Source organism: Antedon bifida, chromosome 6, assembly GCF_963402885.1.
Source record: "Antedon bifida chromosome 6, ecAntBifi1.1, whole genome shotgun sequence".
In the NCBI taxonomy this organism is placed as follows: domain Eukaryota; kingdom Metazoa; phylum Echinodermata; class Crinoidea; order Comatulida; family Antedonidae; genus Antedon; species Antedon bifida.
In genome coordinates this window covers 3,751,982-3,765,481 of record NC_136231.1, presented here as the reverse complement: position 1 = coordinate 3,765,481, position 13,500 = coordinate 3,751,982, and the positions used below count along the sequence as shown (strand labels likewise).

Here is a 13,500-nt window from a genome sequence, read left to right as displayed (position 1 = left end):
GATCAAACACTCTAAATGTTTAGTTTTAGAATATTTAAAATGTAAAAAAAAATTATGTACTAAAAAAAATGTACTAAAATGTGATGCTTTACTGAAATGACAAAGGAGAAACTTTTGTCATTAATGTGACAAATTTGATTTAATATTGATTTATGTGACGCATAAAAACATTCAACATTACTCTTGTGCACATTAATAAGCACACTAGTCAAACACATAGATTTGTAAACATTGATTTACAATGTCAATGTTTTTTTAAGATGAATAATGCAATGATGTTATTGAAGTATGCTCAACTTATTAAATTAAGAAAATTCTTTATATTTAGATTTTAGGAGGAATTTTAGCGGAGTTGATACTTTGTATAATAATAAGACAATAACATTTGTTTTTCCACATTTAGAAACTTTACCAGATAAGAGCAGAATAGAAGAGGATCCAAATGTATCAGGTAATATTATTGATTGGGAAGAGGAACAGGGTGGCAATGAAGTCAAAGAAGGGGGTGAAAATGAAGTCAAAGAAAGGGTTGGAAATGAGGTCAAAGAAGGGGGTGAAAATGAAGTCAAAGAAAGGGTTGGAAATGAAGACAGAGAAAGGGTTGAAAATGAAGACAGAGAAAGGGTTGAAAATGAAGTCAGGATAGGGCAAGTGTTATCTTATCCAAAACAAGATAATCTTAGTTGTGTTGTGAAGCCTAATGAGCAATCAGAAGGCTCAAAACCTTCATCTGAGCTTGAAATTTTAGAGTTGGAACTGCGAGCACGAGCGATTCGTTCTTTGATGCAGAAAGTTGCTCAGAATAAGGAATCTAAATAACTCTTTATTTAATAGTTGTTTGTATTGTACCTCTGTTGCTACTTCAAACTAAACTTATTATTGTTTATCCACTACACAACAATAGTAAGTATGAACAATGATGATGTTGCAACCTATCAAGGAATTGAATTTCTTTCGAAGAATAAGAATTGTCAAGCGACAAGAAAGTGATTTGATTAATGTAGATTTCCGTGTTGACAACAGAACGTTTACAATATGATGGTGCTTTATTGTTTTGATATCAACAATAACCGTCTGCCTGTTTATCTTCTTCGCATAGCCTTGATTTTTTTTAATGGAAAAATTATTTACTATGGAAGTATTAGATATTTATACCAAAAGAATTGAACATTTTAAAGATACTTTTCACCTTTGGAAACAAATCTATTTATTGAATGAAATAAATAGTCATTTTTAAAATGCTTCACGAAATATTTAACGCATCGGAAAGCAGTTTGCAAGTCTTTAACTTGCATGGCTAGCTTTCATAAAACGAATCAAGTAATTCTAATAGTTGGCATTCTCTTTAAACTTTTGTGTTAAATTTAAAAAGTGTTTGCCAACATACATTTCAATGTTTAAACTGTGTTAACAACGTGGATGTCAAAAGCATTGCATGTAAATATCATTTATTTACTGTTTACTCCAAAGTGAAGGATGTTTTTATAGCACAATTTTTAATTTAGACATTTGATTTGATATCTGGACACATGCCTCACAAACGATGTCGTTAGAACTTCAGTATCAATCGAATGTCAGTGAGTTAGCTTTGACTTCTGCTAACGCACCATCAATATGTTGTCATTTAAACGTACAATCATTCAATCGATTGATCGCCATGAATCAGTAGATGTCATTCATACTTGCCGTACGATTGATATTTGTGAATTTGTTTGATTTTTGCCGGATATGACTGATTGCTGACATCTACCACATTTTTCTCTCAACCAATTCATTCTTGTATTTAACATCAAATTGCAATACACTGTTAAATAAACCGCCTCGCACTAGCCAACAAGCAGTTTGTTTACTTTTAAGACTTATATTCCAAATATTGGATGCTGTCTTGTCAACTTTTATTACTATACATTTAAAGTTTTATTATAGCAGTCTGTTAAAGATGTTTTTAATAGTCTTCAGTATATAATCACTTTGAATCTGAAGTTAACATTTTATTAACAAATAAGACATTTAGTGGCTGTGTATTTGGTTGTCAAAAAATAGCATACGCTTAAATCATCATTTTTATTGACTTTGGTTAAAATAAAGTGGATACGATTATTGGCATCTTGGCAAAGTAACGTGATATGGCGTACAACACGATCAGAGATGTCATCAAGTTTCTTGCAGACGTTGACACTGTCTGTTTGCGGACTGGTCAAGATTTATGACGCTGATGTGCTATAAGTCGTTGACATTGCAGCATATGGAAGGGTTTGTTCAAGCTCTAATTACTTGTATTACAGTCAACTTTCAACCGGACACTCTTGGGCTAGCCTAACATCCCTGGTTTTCCATCATATTTTTAGAGTAAAGAATTTAGGACCGCAAGAAAAATCTTGCAGAGTTTTGGGTATTCGTTGAGTCCTTTTTCAGCTTTGGCTGGATAGACCACCACCATAGTTTAAATAATTAATAAATAATTCTAAATGACTTGATCAGCATAAAAATAAACATCATATATTAACATTATTTAAAATGTATTTAAAACAAAATGAACATTTATTTTATCATTTAATATATCAATTATTGTAGTTTTTTTAAACTTTGTTTTTTAGACTATAATGCATAAAATGATGTAAATATTCTGTATGTAATATTATTGAAAGGAAGTGACATCAGTTTGACATTTATTAACATACACTAAAAGTAGGCCTGTCTTTATAGGGTTATAATTCCTAATGTCGTCTGTAATCAATCTAGCTTATGGAGACATTCATTGTTTTATACATCTGTCTATATTGTGCTATATTGTAAATAAAATGTTTTACTTAAAATTTAATGAAATTATTGAGTTATCACTTCATGTCACAATAATTAATACCTCCATAATCAATACATACATTTATTTTCTTATACAGCTATCTGCATATACTATAGAATTCACTTCATATCCATACAATTTAATATAGAAATATATATTTCTCTACATCAATTGTTTTTTTCTCCCTAAGCAAAGCAATTTCTCTTAAGAGTAAGACTTCTTTTACCGAATCTAACCCTTTGTCTATAGTTTAATATGTGACCATATGAACATTTTTTTAACAACTCATAGTTGTGATTGCTTTTGTGTCCACACCAGATCAAAATGTTTTTGTGGTTAGTGTACTGTATATTACACAGAGCGCAATCAGAACTTGATTTTACTTTATAACCAAATACGATAAACTTTTTTTTATGTGTTATAGAATGAGCTACAATATGATACAATAATACAAACAGCTTTTGTAAATTATACATTTAAAAAAAAAATTGAGTTACAAAAATTGATCCCTTCCAGAGATTATTCCTATTTAAATGATACAAAATAAAATAGATTATGAAATTAAGATTATTTCTTTTAAAATTTGAACTTGGTTTTGGAAAACTATCCGAAAGTTTTTATATGAGCATCCTTGAATAATGTGTATTGTTACGGATTACTGTAAAAGGAATATGTTGTATAATGCACTGCAGAAACTCTATATGCATTCACTTCAAGTTCCATTGAAGATGATACATTGTTTGAAAATTAAGCTGTTTATATTTAACTGTTTTATATTACAGTAATTATAGAAAACTATGCTACCCACCAATTGTAAATGTTGCAAGTTAACTATTTGCATTAATCTCCAACAGCAGCCATGTTTGGCTGAGCAATACACTAAGCTTACTAAACGGTCAAATTATAGTTACCAACTGTATGAGCCACTTACCAAAGTTAGGTTAACTAACCGTGGAAAAATAAGCCACTTTAAGTTAACTAACCACATTCAGAAAGTTACCAACTTTATTGAGCCACTTACTAAGTTAACTAACCACATCCAAACTGAGAAAGTTACCAACTTTCTTGAGCCACTTACTAAGTTAACTAACCACATCCAAACTGAGAAAGTTACCAACTTTCTTGAGCCACTTACTAAGTTAACTAACCACATCCAAACTGAGAAAGTTACTAACTTTCTTGAGCCAGAAAGTTACCAACTTTCTTGAGCCACTTACTAAGTTAACTAACAACATCCAAACTGAGAAAGTTACTAACTTTCTTGAGCCAGAAAGTTACCAACTTTCTTGAGCCACTTACTAAGTTAACTAACCACATCCAAACTGAGAAAGTTACTAACTTTCTTGAGCTAGAAAGTTACCAACTTTCTTGAGCCACTTACTAAGTTAACTAACCACATCCAAACTGAGAAAGATACTAACTTTCTTGAGCCAGAAAGTTACCAACTTTCTTGAGCCACTTACTAACTAACCACAGCCAAGAATTTACCACATCCAAACTGAGAAAATCACTAACTTTCTTGAGCCATTTACTAATTTAACTATCATTCTTACCTTTTTTCTACCAAGAATTGGATTTGGATCTATGGATAAAGACTGTAAACTTAACTTTTAGTTCTTTAAGCTGCAAAGCCTCTACTTGAATAAACTTGTACATTATCATAAGCAATCAACAATCACTGATAAAAGTGTACATTTACTGAATGGTAAGTACATTAACTAAATGTATATGCCGATGCTTATATGATCACTTTTTTGCAAAGACTTTTATCATTATCTTTCAAATTTTAAATTGTATGAAAGATTTTAAAGTAAACCTGAGTTGTGTACATCCCTTCATTCATCCTATTATTATAATTCTCTTAAATGTTACTGATGCATTTGCAGATTGTATGCTACACATTTTCTGGTAGTAACAGGTAAGTGGTGTACACCCCTTCCTTTATCCTATTGTAGACTCTCTTGAATGTTACTGATGCCTGTGCAGGGTGTATGCTACACATTTTCTGGTAGTAACAGGTAAGTGGTGTACACCCCTTCATTCATCCTATTGTAAACTCTCTTAAATGTTACTGATGCATTTGCAGATTGTATGCTACACATTTTCTGGTAGTAACAGGTAAGTGGTGTACACCCCTTCCTTTATCCTATTGTAGACTCTCTTGAATGTTACTGATGCCTGTGCAGAGTGTATGCTACACATTTTCTGGTAGTAAAAGGTAAGTGGTGTTCGCCCCTTCCTTTATCCTATTGTAGACTCTCTTGAATGTTACTGATGCCTGTGCAGGGTGTATGCTACACATTTTCTGGTAGTAACAGGTAAGTGGTGTACACCCCTTCATTCATCCTATTGTAAACTCTCTTAAATGTTACTGATGCATTTGCAGATTGTATGCTACACATTTTTTAGTAGTAACTGGTAAGTGGTGTACACCCCTTCCTTCATCCTATTGTGAACTCTCTTAAATGTTATTGATGCCTGTGCAGAGTGTATGCTACACATTTTCTGGTAGTAACATGTGAGTGGTGTACGCCCCTTCCTTCATCCTTTTGTAAACTCTCTTAAATGTTACTGATGCCTTTGCAGGGTGTATGCTACACATTTTCTGGTAGTTACAGGTAAGTGGTGTACACCCCTTCATTCATCCTATTGTAAACTCTCTTAAATGTTACTGATGCCTGTGCAGAGTGTATGCTACACATTTTCTCGGAGTAACATGTGAGTGGTGTATTCCCCTTCCTAATTCATCCTATTGTAACTTTCTTGAATGTTATTGATTCTTGTGCAGACTTCACATTTTCTGGTAGTTACATTGTAATTCTCGTAAATGTTACTGTTGCCTGTGCAGAGTGTATGCTACACATTTTCTGACAGTAACACCACCTCCTTCAGCCTAATGTAACTCCTTTAAATCCTAACAAGGCCTATGATGCATGTATCATTTTTAAATTAAGGTGACTACAAAGATAGGTAAATATATGATGGTTTTATGTGATTCATACAACTTGCTATATACTGATTATTTTTAACAGTATATCAAATATGGGCTTTGCAATATTATTGTTGTCAGCTGGATATTTAGGAAAGGGGTCATTGTAGGTCTTTTCATACCTACACATTTAGAACTGTCTAATACAATTTTAGGAATCATTACTTATTATACTGTGATATATTTCCCCAAAGGATGAATATTGTTTGCATATGTTCTAATTGACAACAAGAAAAAGACAACTTGCTAAGAAATGTTTGGTATAATATTCATCTCTGTGTAAATTAAAACTGTCAAAAATGTAAATGATAAAGGAGAGAAAGTCAAATGGAGAGAGCAAGATCAAATGATTTTTCTATCAATTCTTTTATATACATCTTCATATATTAAATTTTATGTCGTAAAGCGACTCCGCCTCGTTCAACAAACCATGAATTTTATTACTGTTTGATTTGTACAAATTTGATTTTATTGTGTGAAACTTGAATATGTTGTATCTTTAGATTATGTATTCAAGAAATCAAGGCTTAAATCGTGGCACAGTGTAAAGTATCTTGTAAAGAATTCTTAAATTTACGTCATACAAGATGCAAAACTCTTAAACGAACAAGATTTCTGGGTGAAATTCAAAACTATGTACCATTTCTTGAATTAATATAAGGTGTTCTTGTTTTGTCTGTTTTATCGTGAAGCGGATGTTACAATAAGCCTTGCCGTATCTGATCCATTAGTGTCTTTACCTATAGATTTATTTTCATCAGAAATGGTTTTAATGTCTTTAGTTTTAATCGCCGGGGAAAATTCAAGTCGGGAGCCGACGGTATCTAATACGTTTCTGCGTAAACCTATCGCTTGTGATACAGAAACAAACTCCTTTCGTCACTCAGTAGGAAGTTTTAAATACTGATTATAAGATGATGAAATTGAGTGTTTTGAATTTAAAGTGAGTATGAGGAGTCTTAGGCCATTTTGGGCTCTGTTCAATAAGTCATTTACTATGATTCAAAAGCCTTAAGCATGCTTCAAAATATGTCTAGTGACAGTAACAAATACAAATGTACTTCAAAGGTGAAAAGGTTACTAAATTAACTATAAATAATTAAATTGCGAACTCTCCCCAGGAATAAATAGTTCAACTAGTGAAGTACGAATATATTGTTACTTATATTTTAATAAAGATAAGAATACAATTTGCATTTTTTGAAGTATGCATTTTTAAATAAAACTTTTCTGACAAATTGATTTAAAATATGATTATCAAGTAATTTTGTCTAATGCTGTAAAAGTTGGACCGATATAAATAACCACACAAAGCAAAGTAAAAGTGATTTTTTCTGTAATATTACAAAGAGGTCAAAGATACGGTACCAGTCATACGGATTTCATATAATAATAATACCACATTTATATATTGCCCTTTTCATGAGTAATCATGCTCAAAGGCGCTTACATAGCATTATTACCCGTTCTTTTGGATCAAACACGTAATAGAAACATACTCCCATAATGCAGCTACAGTAGTAATCAGCGCAAAGTTGTGTTTTGATCTAACCGGGTACCCATTTATACACCTGAGTGGAGAGAGGCAAACGTAAGTAAAGTATCTTGCCTACGGATACTAGCAATGCGGCGAGAGTTGGATTTGAACCTCGGTCTCAATATCGGTAATCCAGCACATCCAACACACTGCGCCACATTGCATCTAGTTATATATTTTACCTATATCAATTAGACAATATTTATACATATTTTAATAACATTTTATCCCAGAACAAATATCTTTACTACACAGTTACAATTGTTTCCATTACTTTAAATCATAACTTTTCAACAGCTCGTTTTGTGCATAACACTGTATAACAATGTTCTCTATACTTAAAAAAATTAAGTTGTTCGCTTATTAAGCTATTCACCGGTATCTTTACAATATGCTGAATTAACATGACAAAGGATTAAAGAGTTTGTTTAGTTTTACTCAGAAGGTTAACAACACGATTAAACTCTATGAAAAAAAAACTGTGGGATTAGAAATGATACGAAAAGATAAACGTGCATTAACTTCAATCTCCCCCGAAGAATAATCCGAGGCTCTTGCAAATTTGTTTTATCTTTAAATCATGATACGTAATTTGAAACTGCCTCTTATAATGAATTGTTGAGCTGAAATGCGGTTCTGTTGGTTTTGATTGTAGAATGTCGCGCATTGTAATGTATTACTATTATAATCACTAACTTTTGTCGTTTGTAACATGATTGGTAAAACAAGAAGTAATCAAACAATAGACCCTGACATTTTGACTTTTATTTATACTGTCATGTTGGTTTTTGACTTTAATGAAGTGATTTTTCTGCAGTTATCCTTAATGGATATATTAAAAAGATTCTTTATGTCTTCTTTTAATTACCAGTAGTTCATTCATAGTTCAACGAACTTGAAGCGTTTTATTAGTTGAGTTGTATTCTAAGTTTTTTTTTACAAACATAATATATACAATTTGTATGCGATCATATCCGTGTATTACAGATTAAAAATGTTGATGACAACATTATTTTGTATATATTTTAATTACCATTTTTAATGATCCTTTCATTTGTTTTATTTTTGTATTCAGTCACCAGTACCCATCAGTAAAAAATTACATAAATCAGTCAGTATCTGACTGTATCAGTAATATGGATGTCGTCATTGTCTGGAGGGGTAGAATGGGGGCAATAAATGCGTACCATTACAAAGTACTCGTTCAATGAGAAATTGTAATTTAAAGTGAGTACTCAACTTATTTGTTGTGGCAGTTTATGAGAAAGATGTTTCCAATTGTTTGTGCGATGAAGGAAATTTTTTTATTATATCAATTGAAAACAAAAAATCATTTTATTTACAGTTGAAAATGGTTGAATTAAAAATAATGGTAGAATATAATTCCTGATAGATATCAGAGTTATCCACTTTGCAAAACAGTATATTTACAGTATAGCAGAATGGTAACTTATTATTATAATTAACTTCCCCTATACAATAAATGGAACGTTCCTAAGGGAAATATACCATACCTAATGAAAACTCCTAACGAGTTGAAAACCTTTACATTTATTTATATTTAGATTATTTCTATTTATTACTACCTCGTAATTGTCAAACCTGTTTTGAAAGTGTCAAACTACGTTTTGCAAGTGTCAAATTATTTCTCATATCAACTGACCTCATCAGAAAGACGGTCACGTACCCTCGTTCATGTGTCACCTAAAAACTACAAGTTGCTGTGGTCAAATGAATTAAGTGTAGATGTGGTCAAAACAGTGTCAAACGATCTTATATAATTTAGGTCCTTCGCACACAAACTGTCGGATGTAATAGTGTTCAGGTTTCGTGAAGTAATGTCAGATTTGTGAAGTCCACTAAATGTAATTAATAGGTTGGCTTAAGGGGATTGTGACCTGTTGAGGTGGTAAAACGTCAAATTAAATAATACTTGGATTTTGTTGAAACAGTATCAGATTATATATAAACTAAGATAAATTTTCATAGGAGACCTATTACTTTATGGACTAAACACCTACCAGAATCTAACTAATCTAAACAATCCATAATCTATTATATAGTGTGATACTTCTTTTGACCATGGTACTGTAGTTATGCAGTTGCAGCCCTAATATTTAAGTGATGTTCCTCAGGTTTGAGATCATAAAAGAACACAAAACAGAAATTGATAATAAGGTATTTAGGCAATTCATATGTGCATTTGATGTTTCTAAATAAAATTGTTTTCACCAGGGGTTTTCACTCAAGTTTTGAAAACAAACACTATTTTTATTTGCGATTCTTAGCTAAATTTTGTTGGTTTGATATTTGTAAGTGGCATAGTATTTATGTTCTGACAGTGCTACTGTATAACAATTCAGTTTGCAAAAGTTTCATTCAAATTCAATTCATAGGTTTTACTAATTTTATTTACTAATTAAATTTCAGTTTCGGGTTGAGCATTTCCATTCCATGTGGTGGAATATAATGTCCATCAAAATGTTTTGGACAGAGCAATTTTAATAAATATGCATTTCTCATGCTATTTGAACTAAGCTTAAGCTTATTGGCTGAAGCAAGTAACTTTATATGGATCAATTTCTTTTTTTGTCATTATGTATATTGACAATGGTCACTTTCAATCAATCAGATGACCAGTTATGATGACACAATTGTAATGGTCAATATGATGGCAGTAGTAATCTGTCACATTTAATCCTTTAGTCAATCATGGCCTGATTTATTCAAAGTTGAAATCAAATTTTTGTATATATCTTCCTCTTTAAATGTTTGGTTTGTTTATTTTGTTACCTAAAACAATCAGAAAATGTTCTGGGGAAGATTATTGCATTAGTATACGATAGTATTTTAAAAATCAACTTTTAATAAAATCAGTTTAACTGGTGGTCACTCATTATATACTGTTGCAGCATCTCTCCTGTTGCATCAAGTTCTTCTAAACTGATTTTCATAACTTTTTCCAGAGACCATGAAAGAAGGTGAAGATCATGCGGGAAGAGAAATTATACTGCCATAGGGTGCAATATTCAACAGCAATTATTTGAGGTTGAATAATCATCCTTTATCATATCTACCATATGTTGATCTAGGCTTCTAGGTAATTCTAGTTGAATTGACCATATTCTTACTCTTCCACCACCAGCTTCTATTTGCCAAACACTCTTTTCTTTTTCCTCTTCATCTTTTCTTAGAACATGACCCATACCTCTCAAGCTATACTCCTTCATAACTATTTTCACGATTGTTTTACTCAGACCCATACTTTACATGACCTCATTTGTGTTTCTTCTTTCTTCCAACTAAACAACTTGTTTAGCATTGCTTTTTCTAGTCTTTTCAAATTCAAATCTAACTTTACACAAATTCTTATCTACTGTATCAAGAGTTATATGCCGCCCTCACTTGATAAAAACTTTTTTGATAACCTCAAGTGTTTCTAATATTTTAAAGTAGTACTGAATACAGAAAATGTAAGCCTTGGGACAGTACATGTCCATAATTATAGGCGTATAATTTGCTTAGGCACTATAGTAAAAATAGTACCCTTTAGGAGCCATTAGTACTTTTAAATTTTCCTCAAGCCCAAACGTGCTCTCTGAAATTTCACACATAGCTTTTTCATGAACACAGTTTTTCTGATGACCCTCTTAAAGTTATACTAATTGCGTCATACATTTAACAACTTAGAAATGTGCACTGAATTTTATAAGTCCATAGTTTATGTTTTGTTAATAAGTGTACAGTTTACTCATATTATTACTAATTAGATTTACAATTACTGTATTACAAGGACAGAGGTTGACAATTAACTTGCCTAACATAGGACTTGTAAACAGGTATATTGCGAGCACCATACCAAATTATACGCTGTAAAACTGTCTGAAACCCTTATGCTCTTGCTGTTCCGGCCAGCAAAGACAGAGAAACTGTTGGGAATTTTCGAATCTTTATTTTTAGACTCTCAAGCTGAAAGAACAGTTCCTTTTCTTTCATTTACAGGTACAATTTATCAATATAATTTTAATATAGAATAGAGTGATTAAGAGAATAGCTCATTCTTCACATGTACAAGACATAAAAAGAACTGCTCTCTTATCAAATGAGAAATAAAGTCTGTTCTATGGTGAATTAATATCAATATATTTCAATATGAAATTGATTTCTCACTAATCTGGGGTACATTCACAATTTAAATGGAAAGGCTGTACCTGTTAAGTTAAGTCAAGAGTGTTTCACCTTTTTCTACACTTTTATCAATAACATTTCACAGTATAATAAAACTGTATAGAGTTTCCGGGTTATCTATCTATATCAGTATGCAATGTAAATGGTGTATCATTAAGATTCATTGAAATATAGATCTTAGTTTTAAACGGTGTTTATGAAGATGATGTCTTGTCAATTAGTTTGCAATAAATACTTTCAACAAAATGATTCCGTTGTATCAAAAATGACATCATAATGTCATAAGCAATCCTTTCTAAAATGAAAACATCCTCAACATAATCTTCCCATAAAATTTGCCATTTTTATTTTGTTTTAAACTTCTTTTTCATTATTTTTCATCCACAGTATTTGAATTACAATCTGGCAAAAGTTTGTGTATCAATTCCTGCAGTGTTTTATAAAATTGTGATTTATAGTAGAGATTTATTTTGACACACAAATCCAGGGTTCAACTCCTGCATGAGTCAATGGTTGTTTTTATTCTTTCAAATTGTGATAGTACAGATTGCTTTATTTGATTTAGGGAATTGTGACATTTTACATTTCATATTATTGTTTCTTTTTAGCCATTTTCTGTGTATCTAAAAACAATTTTTATATTCACTTTTGTATCTATGACAATAAAATATTGCTTTCATTTGTGTTTAACAGGAGGATTCATTCCAAAATATGTCTGTTTTCCCCCTACATTTTAGTTTATGGATATATGCGTATGTTTAGCACTAAGATAGCAAACAAATCTGTAATACCTAGTCACTTGTAATTTAACATTTAGGAATTCCAGTTAATTATTTTGAATATAAATTTCTCCTTATTTAAACTGGAATGGCAATCTCCTTCATTTATGTAGCAATATCTTCAATTATTACTTTTTAATTTTCGATATGTTCAAAATGTCTATGGTTGATGTACCGTAGTCTCTAATATTGTAGGTAATGAAAAATATTCCATCATAAATCAATTCTAATGAAATACTAAATAGAATGTCTTTTAATCTTAAAAGTCATTTCAAACTTCCATAGGCTACTGACAAATGAAACTGGTAGCTTAATGACTTCTTTCCTGAATTATTTTCAAATGCTGCCATTTTGATAGAGTTGATCAGTTTGATAAGTTTTGTTTTGAATTCTAATGAACTATGTTCAATTATTTATTTTACCATATTTCAAGAAGGTAACCCTGCCAGCATGAGCTGATTTTATTGGGCCCTCTACAACGATGGCTTTGTGAAGTTTCGGTGAGATATTCTGTTGATGTGGTTCCACATTTTACATTTGTCTGGTGACTTTTCTAAGAACAAACTGGATGACGGTGTAGTTAGGCTAAATGCATTCTGTCGTAAATTTGCTGCTAAATTAGTTGACCCACTCAGTACTGTACTAACCTCAGAAATTCAAGAAAAGACTAATTATGTTGAAATAATTTCATCTGGTTTCCATTAAATATTTTGAGAAACATTAGTAAGTTTAATGGAATTTCTCAAAAAAAAAAATAGACTACCAGAGACCACACACACTCATTTTGTGCAAACGCCAGAATATATGTTATATCTAATCCTGGTAAAAATTGTAGTCATAGTTTTGACATGGAAATTAGTTTTACTTAACTAGTATTTTAAAGTCCATATTAGCAGTATATACCATTATATCAAGAAAGTAAATCCTTTAAAATTATTTTAGCGGAATACTAAATAAGACAGATTTCTAGCTAATGATTGACAGAATGCTAACGGCTATACAGTTATCTTATATATCTGAATTGTTGGCTTAGTGCTTATTATTTGCACCAGTAATGGATGTCCGTTATTGAAATCCTCAATGAACACATGGCCTCGGGGTGGTACAGTCTCATTTTAGTAAAGTAGTAGTGGCATATAGTAGGTCTGTTGTTAAAATGTTTGCTTGACACTTTTACTATCTTTGGTTCAAATTTTGGCTTCAA

At 31.4% G+C, this 13,500-nt stretch overlaps 2 protein-coding genes across 5 annotated transcripts in view; one reads left to right on the top strand and one right to left on the bottom strand.

Moving 5' to 3' along the window:
• Window positions 1-13,500, bottom strand: part of LOC144844737 (intraflagellar transport protein 25 homolog) — a 128,460-nt gene that overhangs the window by 21,798 nt on the left and 93,162 nt on the right. The window lies entirely within an intron of this gene.
• The window catches only part of LOC144844730 (uncharacterized), a 29,549-nt gene that overhangs the window by 4,126 nt on the left and 11,923 nt on the right, over window positions 1-13,500 (top strand). For 2 of the 4 annotated variants that reach the window (XM_078701768.1, XM_078701769.1), the window contains exon 7: window positions 404-451. In XM_078701768.1, coding sequence (XP_078557894.1) covers window positions 404-451 — 48 coding nt within the window. Of the gene's footprint in view, window positions 1-403; window positions 2,821-13,500 lie in introns of those variants that run through there. The other 2 variants (XM_078701767.1, XM_078701765.1) reach the window with 2 other exon arrangements.